Source organism: Triplophysa rosa, linkage group LG13, assembly GCF_024868665.1.
Source record: "Triplophysa rosa linkage group LG13, Trosa_1v2, whole genome shotgun sequence".
NCBI lineage: Eukaryota > Metazoa > Chordata > Actinopteri > Cypriniformes > Nemacheilidae > Triplophysa > Triplophysa rosa.
In genome coordinates, this window is record NC_079902.1 from 23,020,866 (window position 1) to 23,030,936 (window position 10,071).

A 10,071-nucleotide genomic window follows, 5' to 3' on the forward strand; every position below is an offset into this window, starting at 1 on the left:
ATATCCCGGTGGGGACCTAAACCTGAATACACACCAACACATGGGGACTCGTGTCACTGTGGGGACCAAAATTGAGGTCCTCATGGGCACAAAAGCTAATAAATTGTACAGAACAATATTTTTTACAAATCTAAAAATGCAAAAAGTGTTCTATGATCTTTAGGGTTAGGGATAGGGTTAGGGATAGGGGATAGAATATACAGTTTGTACAGTATAAAAAACATTACGCCTATGGACTGTCCCCACGGGGATAGTCAACCAAAGCCTGTGCGTGTGTGTGTGTGTGTGAGAGTGAGTGAGTGAGCGAGCGAGCGAGCGAGCGAGTCTAACTGTATGTCTGTGTGTGTGTGTGTGCGCGTGTTTGTCTCAGTGTGTGTGTGTGTGCGTGCGTGCGTGCCAGGGAGCGAGCGAGAGAGTGAGCGAGTGTAACTGTCTGTCTGAGTGTCTCAGTTTGTGTGTGTGTGTGTGTGTAACTGTCTGTCTGTGTGTGTGTGTGTGCGTGAGTGTAACTGTCTGTCTGAGTGTCTCAGTTTGTTTGTGTGTGTGTGTGTGAGTGTGTAACTGTCTGTCTGTGTGTGTGCGTGCGTGCGTGCGTGTGTGTGTGTGAGTCTGTTGATGTGTTCAGTGTGGGTTGTGCAGTAATCTAATGCGATCTCTAATCAGTGTTGTCTTACTGTGTCTAATTACACACACACACATTCTGTTTTTACACTTACACACATTGCAAATGCCTCTGCTCACCTACACACGCACACACACACGCACGCACAGGCACACGCACGCACAGGCACACGCACACACACACGCACGCACAGGCACACGCACACACACGCACGCACAGGCACAGGCACACACGCACGCACAGGCACACGCACGCACAGGCACACGCACGCACAGGCACACGCTCGCACAGGCACACGCACACACGCACGCACAGGCACACGCTGCAGGTCTCAGACGCCTGTTGTTGGTAAATTTGGACCGCTGTGAGATTATTATTATCTAATGCGAACAACTGCCTGCTTCTCTGTGAGGAGATTTTCCCATACGCAAACACACACACACACTCTCAGTGTTAAACACGGTTTGTGAGACGAGCAGGACAAAAGACCAAAAAGCCACACCGATCTTAGCTTCTGTGTGTGTGTGTTTACAGACAGACAATAACAGTGTGTGCAGCTTGTGTGTTCATCAGATGTGGCAGGATATGGAGAAGATGAGAGAGACTGATATCCTGTTTACATCAAAGCACAACACTATACACACACACACACGCGTTGGGTTTTCAAGTGTTTATGGGGACTTTCCATAGACAATGATCTTTAAACAGTACGAACTGTGTATGGTCAAAAAGTGACTCGTATTACTATCTTTGTGGGGACTATCTTTCTTGGGCGCATACACCGAATCTTCCCAAACACTAACATTTCAGATTTTTTACATTTGCTTTCATGTCATTTTTCTCTTTGTGGGGACATTTGCTTGTACAAACGACCAAATAAAATATGTCAACACAAGTTGTGGAGGGGGAAACATACTTTTAAACAAAACAAAAATGTATTGTTATACAAAAACACACATTCTATGATAGAAACACACCTCTAAGGTAAGAATTTAAATACCGTCAAGTTAAAAAGGAGCAACACTGCCTCCTGCAGGATCAACACGTGTTATTGACACTGAACCGTTTACATGATTACATCTTAAAATCTCATTCAGCATCTCTGTAAACATCACAGCAGACAGTCTTCAGTCCTTAGGTTCCGTGAGAATCAAATCATATGATTTGACATTCATTAGGTAATAAATGAACACAATATTTCATATGGCACTTTTGTATCATGTATGTTAAACAACCTTTCATTTTACTGTAACATTTTTATTTGTTTTATAAAGTTTTATTTTACTGCAACAAACCAGTTGTTCATTTTATAAACCTTCATCTAAATAATTCATTTTTTGATTAAAACTCATCAGACATCCAGAACAGTGTCACTGTTTGCTCTACATAAAAAAAGAAAGTCGTACATTTTTGAAGCAACATCAAAAGCGGGTTACGATATACTTTTATATGACAGCATCGTATTTGTTGTAATTTTTGTTCAAGTGGGGGTGGTTTGTTGAAACGCTGATTCGTTTTAATCCAAAAGAGCACACGTCACATAATGAACGATGCTACAGCACATTCAGAGCTCCGGTGACCTTTGACTTCTCAGTTTTCAAACATATTAATAAAATCAATAATAAAACACAACTGACTGTGGAAATAAATGAGTGTCAACAGAAAGAGATTTAAAAATGAGTGGATTTTTTATCAGACGGGTCAGAGGAAGATTTGCTTTCGTCAGGTTTGGAGCTCTGCTGGAACACACAAACACAAAGAAGAGATGCTCATGATGTCATGTATGAACAGTATATGCAGTGCATGATGGGAAGTGTGTGTGTGGTTATGTTACCTTAGTTTTAAAAAGTAGGTTTATGACTCCTTTAGATCGACGGTCACCCGTGCGATCAGATGGTAAACACACGGATACACTCTTACTGTCACGCTTGGATCGAGCCGACTCCGCCTCCTCACTCCCATTGGCTACTGACAGAGCCAAACCTGATGATTGGATGAGAAAAAGCTTTAGTTGGATCTTTAGTTGTTGGTATCAAATTCATAAAGACAAAATGATGTTTTGTAAAAACTGTATAAAAGCAGACGCATGTGTGTGCTTTACCTGTAATTGCGGGCAGAGATCTGGAGTTGATGCTGGCCAGACTGCTGCCGCTCTGGATGGGCTCTGACAGGTTGGTGTCGCTGCGAAACTCTTGTTTCTTTGACAGCTAAAGTAAAACAAACTCTTATCTTAACTCGCTTATAAAAATGTTTAAAAAAATAAAAAGAAATGAAAATGATGTCAAGTTAAGAGAGTTATGAGATCAGTGCCGATCCTAGACGTCTGGGGGCCCTATGCAAACCTTTGTGAGGGGCCCTTGTCATAATAGTTCAAATGAGATAAGCATAACTCTAAACTACAATAAATAAAAATAATAAATCGATTAACACACTTAAATGAATTAAAACTGAAAGACAAAAAAACATTAAACTGACAGTAAGAACAATTAAGTATTAAATTAAATTCACATTTTGATTCACATGTACAGTAAATAGTCATTTACCTAAAGTAATACTTGGCTCTCGAACCATCCAGCTTTTTACTAACCAAACGAGTTATTAACATAAATAAAACATGATAAATATAGTTTACTCACGAAAGCTAAGCATTCAAAAAAACATCAATAATTCTCTAAATGTGATGACACAAAAATTACACATCATCATGGGCAAACGAAATACGGTGGATTGCAATGGTGAGACTCACATTGTCCAGCTGGTTTTGTGACTGTAAGTCATTTCCTGTAAATACTATTGAAGTTAGAATATTAATGTTATACAGTATGTAACTTTGGAGACGGTCCCTAAATCCCCCACTATCGAACGTCCACAGTCAAACCAACTGTATACCAGTCGACAAATACTGAATTTGTAAATCTTTCTGTACTTGCATAATTTGGCAAAACTAAATAAGACTTTAAATAGTACAAAAACACATGCTTTCTTGTTCTTTTGCTTCGCGTTGTTGCCGTTTTTCCGCTACAGACGGGTAGCTTCGTTTTGAAGCCATGGCCATGTGTAAAGACGCATCATCACCTGCGCGCACTGCATGATGTCCGAGTATGTCACAGTAATAAAATAAATTAAGTATTAAAAAGGACATTTCCAAATGATGAAGGCAGAAATCCGCGTCTTGTTTACATTATAATGTTTTTCTTCTGTACTCAAGGAGGCCCCCTGGTGGTGCAGGGGCCCTACACAACTTGCGCAGTTTGCGTATAGGAAGGACCGGTCGGCTCTGTATGAGATAATCATATCTATAGTCAGATAAGAGCTGTTTTTGGTGTACATGTTACTGTACATATCACTTTACGTCACGTACTATTTCACTTTTAAGAGGGTTTTTTTAACACATTAATATGCTGAATACATGAAGTCTGACTGAATAAGAGCATCAATGGCTCTTGCATGATGTCAGTAAAGTTCAATGGTGATGTTGAGTCATTTTGGATCTTGAGGTCCCAGACCTCACCAAAACTATTGTCACCCAGATGACGCATCGTTTAAACATGACATTTGTAGTAAAACTGGTAACTCATGGTAATTCATCCGGCAAAAGGTTAAAAAAAATTTACTTCTGAAATCATTTATTAAAATGTTATTAAAACTGTTAAGTATTTATCTTCACAATTATGTAGCTTAAATGATTCCTCAAAGGGTTCACATTCATTTATTAGGATTTATAGTAAACGAAAATGAAAAGTGATGCCTTAGCAATAAACTGAAGTTTAAGTAAAGGCACTAAAATTATTAAGTGGAAATAAATAAAAACTACAACATAATTAAACCTAAATGGAAACTTTAAAAATGTACAAAAATAAAACAAAATAAAAACTCAAAAATTGAACTAAAATTAACATCAGAACTAAAAATAAAAAATACAAATACAAAACGAAATAATTACTGATAAGCTAAAATTTCACTTGAATTTCTGTAATTCTTAAATCTTCAAAGTGTGTTTTTGTGAAAGTGAAACACAACATCTTTCAGTATTTGTGTAGAATCGTCTCTCTCTCTCTCACCCGTTTGTCCAGTGTGCCGGCTCTCTCTTTCTCCTCACTGATAAAGATCATGCTGCTACGGCCCATCTTCTTCTTCTTCTTGGACTTTCTCAGTTTCACCTGAATGTAAAGAAAGATTGACACAGAGGAGAGGGTTATGATGTCATCATGTAGTTCTGCATTCATTGTTCATTTTTCTGCCTCTGTGATTGGTTGATGGAAACATGATAAAACGATGATCTCTTTCTGTTAGATCTAAGAATATCTGTCAGAACACTCTCACCTCCACCTCAACGCCGCTCTCATCCATCACACTGACACTTCCACTGGAACGAGGAATGATGGACGGAGAGGCTGGAACGCCACCGTCCGAAGACATGCTAGAGAGAGAGAGATGACCTCATCCATTGCATGTTTCATTTTGTGTGGCAAGTTATAAAAATACTTCTATTTAAATATATTTTTGCAAAACTTTTCATTTTCAACATATTAACATCTAGTTTGTATAAAAATAAACGTGTGTGTGTGGGTGCGGTTACCTGTCTGGGTGTGTCTTGGTGGGTGTTGTGCATTCAGATCCAGCCAATGAGCAGATGGACTGCCGTACCGAGCGCAGCATTGATCGAGGACGAGTGGACCTTCTTTCATCCATATCCGGCTAAACAAAAAGATTAGGAAGCAGAGAATAAAACCTGCGTGTTTTCATTCACTTGAACATTTTTTCCCGTTCTTCTCTCGTTCTCACCAGTTCTCTCACGCCGTACTCCTTCTCCACCTTCTTCTTCAGCTGCTTGAAGCATTCCTCCATACGCTCGTGGAAAGGTCGAAGGTCATCCGCCACTCTTTTACCGTGTAGGCCGATTCCTCTGCCCAACAATGGGATCTGCAGGTCAACGTGAAGCACACGGCAGGTGAGAAAGCAATGCTCTTGAATGAGCGCACAGACATAAAGAGTGTGTGTGTGCGCGTTTCACGACCTGCCACGCGATCAGATCTTTGAGTCTCATCAGTTTCTCTCTGTCGTCTGGATGTTCTTGTACATATTCATCGGTGAAAAACGCCTGGAGAGAGAGAGAGAGAGAGAGGTGGGCGATCAAATCACTATCTATTCTCAGTTCATCTTTCTCCGTTTTAACACGCGGTGACTTTCTGACCGTCTCATATTTGGCGAAGCCGCCCATGACGGCAGGATCCACGATGCCGTTGAGCAGCATGGAGAGGGGGTTTATGGCTAACGTGTCGTCACACTGGTACTGGTTGATCAAGGTGAGGATTTTCTCATTTGTGTTTCCCATCGTCTCGATGGCGTTCTCCAGTGGACTCACTGTCGTCTGAGACGGAAAACAAAATTGGCGAATCATAAACAGGAGGAGCTCTGGATTCTGTTTACTGCATCCCATAATGCAATGCATTTGACTTAATGAGGAATTAAGCCTTCCAACGGCTTTGTTGACTCATTATTTGATAAACCCGAGAAATGTTGCACTTTCTAAAAGAAAATGAATAAAAGACACGGGAGGTTAAAGGTACTCACGTGAGTCATGCTTACAGCCTCAAACCAGCGCAGAATTCCCGGCAGTTTATATGCTGTTACGAATGTGGTTCGCTCAATCCACATAGACTGAAAGAGAGAAAAATCTATATCATAATAAATAAGGGGTTGTAGATGTGTGTGTGTGTACTTGTTTTGCTACTTTTTGATGAGGGCCAAATGTCTGAAAATGAGAACAGAAAAAAACCTTCAATAAAACGGACAGTAATCTTAACTATCATGAAATAACACGTGTAAGGCTTAATACTTGCACTGTAAAAAAAATCCGTAAAAACAGAAAAGGACTGTTTTAGAGAGTAAAATTAGCTTATAGATGGTTTCATTGGACGCTAGGGCTGTACAATTCATCGAAAACTTATCGTAATCGTCAATTTTGGCCTTCAACAATTACAAAAACAAAATAATCGAGGTAAAACTATTATTGTTCGGCATTCCATTTTGCAAGGATCCTCTATTTTCTTGTGGTATACAGTAAATGCACAGCGCACCCCTTTTCTTTACAGCAGTTCAGCTGTGCTATTTCTTTACGTTTATTTTGCAGTTGTATTTAAAGTTTCAAAGTTATGTTTTTTATTTTTCGATGTTGTTTAAAAAGTTAAAGAGTAATCGTGTTAAATAATCTGGATCTCAATATTTGCCAAAATAATTGTGATTATTATTTCTGTCATAATCGAGCAGCCCTATTGGATGCACACGCCTGACCCACAGTTAACTTCCGGTATGTGTTTGGTTATAATACAACAATTTATTTTATAAAATATTTTTATTAATATTATTTTATATTTACGTTTACATTTAGTCATTTAGCAGACGCTTTCATCCAAAGCGACGTACAAAGTAAGGGAAAACAATAGAAGCAATCTATCAATATTCTATTGTATATTAATTGTATTCAATCAAATTAAAACTACTCAACACTTATTGATTCTTTAAGGAAGTCTACCGGAAGATAAGTTTGGGTCAAATATGTTAAATATAAAAACATTAAATATATTGGGTCAAATGCGTTTGTTTATGTTGTTGCAGCTGAAACCGTTTATTGTGAGAACAGGTCTAAGTTCAGGTGTAAGTGCAGTGCCGATCCTAGACGTCTGGGGCCCTAAGCAAACTTGTGAGGGGCCCTTGTACAAATAATTAAAATTAGATATTGGCCTAAACATAACTGTAAACTATAAGAAATAAAAATTATAACTAAATTAACACACTTAAACTAATAAAGACTGAAAGAAAAAAAAAGTAAACATTTAACAAGGGGTTAATTTTACACTTAAACAATTTAGTATACAATTAAATAAAAATTTTGATTGACCTAATGCCTGGCTCTGGAACCATCTAGCTGTTGAAAAAACTAAAACACGCAACCGCTGTGTTTTTTCTACGATATGAGTAATTTACTAACAAAAAAAGCATGATAAAAATACAGTTTTCTCATAAAAGCTAAGCGTACGAAAACACATCAATGATTCTCCACAAGTGATGGCACCAGAGGTGGGTAGAGTAGCCAAAATCTTTACTCAAGTAAAAGTACAAGTAACTAGAGAAATTGTTACTCAAGTAAAAGTAAAAGTCACTAGTTTAAAAATTACTTGAGTAAAAGTAAAAAAATATGCAATGAAAAAACTACTCAAGTAGCTAGTTACTTAGTTACTTTGTATCTGATTATATAGGCCTACTACATAAAATTAATATTAACGCCAATATTTGAATATTACATTTTAATCAATATTTTTAATTATCATAAGCAGATATCTTTGCAATATGCTAGAGAGACTAAAGCATTTCTGTAAATTTCATCTAGTCCGGATGTCAATGTAGTTTACACAACTTATTTAGAATAATAGACCATGTCAAACTAAAGCATGAACTAAACTCAGAGCATTTCCTAAGATGATCTAGAGCATATGCAGTGCTCTCTTAAATGAAATACACACTTTTGAACAAAGCTCGTGTTTTCTCGTGTTGTGTCACGTGTGTGTTGTGAAACGCTCTTACTTGTAAACAAACAGTAAACAGTGAACCACACGCCCATCAACAAGTTTTCTTCCTTCTGTTCGTCAAATGTATATTTCTGCAAGCCCACGTCTCTGTGTCTGACAGGTAACGCGCATGTTGCTGTGTCTGACGAACAGGTCGCGCGGGGGTGGCTGCATTTATCATTGCTGGCAAACAATATGACACATTTGCAGTTTTGATTGTATAGATATAGATTAATATCCACTTCATCCAACGCTCTTTGTGTTCTGCGTGTTCTTAAGTTTCGCGCTACGAGGAGTGAGTAATCCTGCTTCAGATGATTCAGATCGTGCTGCGAACTGAACAAATCATTTGAACTGATTCATTAGCCCATTCAAATGGTTTTGCCCATTGTTCAATTAATGCTTTCAAAAGAATCGACTCAAAAGAATCGATCACTCGGGAATGGCCGTAAAAAGAGACGACAACCTTGAAATAAACAACGCGTTTTAAAAAGCATATTTTAAAATGAAGGAACGAAGGAACGTCACGCAATGTAAGTTATGTAACGAAGTAAAAGTACAGATTTTCTATTAGAAATTTACTCAAGTAAGAGTAAAAGTACACACTTAATTTTACTTAAAAAGTACATATTTTACAAAATGTTACTCAAGTAAATGTAACGAAGTAAATGTAGCGCGTTACTACCCACCTCTGGATGGCACAAACTAAAAATTACATATTAGCCTATCATAGGCAAACGAAATCTAGTGGACAAAAACTGAATTTGTAAATCTGTACTGGAGAATTGTTTTGTAGGTAATTAATTGCATAATTTTCCAAAACTGAACAAGACTTTAAATAGTACAAGAGCACATGCCTTCTTGTTCTTCTGCTTCGTGTTGTTGCCGTTTTTTCTCAACCCAGACGGATAGCTCCGTTTTAAAGCCATGGTCATTTGTAAAGACGCATATCAGCACATCATGCACATGTCATTACCTGCCGCCCACTGCATGATATCCAAATATATAACAGTAATTGAATAAATTAAGTATTAAAAAGGAAATTTCTAAATGATTCCTCTAAAGTTGAATCCGCAAGTTATAAAAATAGTGTCTTTTGATTTTTTATTTGTTTTTGATTCGGTACTCAAGGGGGCCCCCTGTTGGTGCAGGGGCCCTACGCTACCTGCGTAGTCTGATCGGCTCTGTGTAAGCTTGTGTTTATGATTGTGTGTGTACACAACTCACAGCAAACTCATTTTCCGGATCGACTTTCCCTCTCCTGACAGGTCTGGAATACTGGAACCGCTGAACATAGTTAGACTTGTAGAAACTATAAAATGACCAGAGAGGAAACAGAGGGTTCACACAACATGTTTCACATCTCCAGACGGTGTTTGATTGTTTGAGTTGTGATTGGTTAGTTAAGTGTCAGACTGACTTGATGATCTGATCGGGGACTGGTTTATTCCTCAGACGGGGCGGGATCTCCAGAACGGGCTGGACAGTGAAACACTGGATATCTGATCAACACCAGTTAAGACCAACTGATCACTCACGTAAGTGTAACAAGACAGATGAAAATGAATGTTTACATTAGTAAAAAAATTAACTCGTGATTGAATTCAAGAAAAAATAGATGCTAATCTCTTAAAGAGAAGTGTGTGTGAAGGATACACTGCATGTTTGAGTTCTTGATGTCATCTCCGGGTATGGTTGTGGTGTTGAGTCTGACAGCGCTGGGAAACTGACTCATCAGATGACTCTGGAAGTCTTCTCTGCGTTCATACTCTTTACCGCGGTGAATGAACACCTTATTCTGATGTAAGAGAAGAATCGTTAGTCCAAGATCTGTCCAAATGTTTTTAGAGAAGCTCTCATGACCACATTAAAAAATGACCA

General features: G+C 38.4%; 1 protein-coding gene across 2 annotated transcripts in view; it reads right to left on the minus strand.

Moving 5' to 3' along the window:
- Positions 1 to 1,240: 1,240 nt before the first annotated feature.
- The window catches only part of LOC130563481 (dedicator of cytokinesis protein 2), an 86,892-nt gene continuing 78,061 nt past the window's right edge, over positions 1,241 to 10,071 (minus strand). Inside the window, exons 40-52 of one of the 2 annotated variants that reach the window (XM_057349022.1) lie at positions 9,847 to 9,988; positions 9,611 to 9,692; positions 9,418 to 9,502; positions 6,197 to 6,283; positions 5,817 to 5,993; positions 5,640 to 5,723; positions 5,408 to 5,545; positions 5,202 to 5,320; positions 4,946 to 5,042; positions 4,684 to 4,782; positions 2,724 to 2,829; positions 2,457 to 2,605; positions 1,241 to 2,358 (exon numbers count right to left, since the gene is read on the minus strand). In XM_057349022.1, the coding sequence (XP_057205005.1) occupies positions 2,293 to 2,358; positions 2,457 to 2,605; positions 2,724 to 2,829; positions 4,684 to 4,782; positions 4,946 to 5,042; positions 5,202 to 5,320; positions 5,408 to 5,545; positions 5,640 to 5,723; positions 5,817 to 5,993; positions 6,197 to 6,283; positions 9,418 to 9,502; positions 9,611 to 9,692; positions 9,847 to 9,988 (1,431 nt within the window). In that variant the 3' untranslated portion in view covers positions 1,241 to 2,292. Of the gene's footprint in view, positions 2,362 to 2,456; positions 2,606 to 2,723; positions 2,830 to 4,683; positions 4,783 to 4,945; positions 5,043 to 5,201; positions 5,321 to 5,407; positions 5,546 to 5,639; positions 5,724 to 5,816; positions 5,994 to 6,196; positions 6,284 to 9,417; positions 9,503 to 9,610; positions 9,693 to 9,846; positions 9,989 to 10,071 lie in introns of both variants that reach the window. The other variant, XM_057349021.1, reaches the window with a different exon arrangement.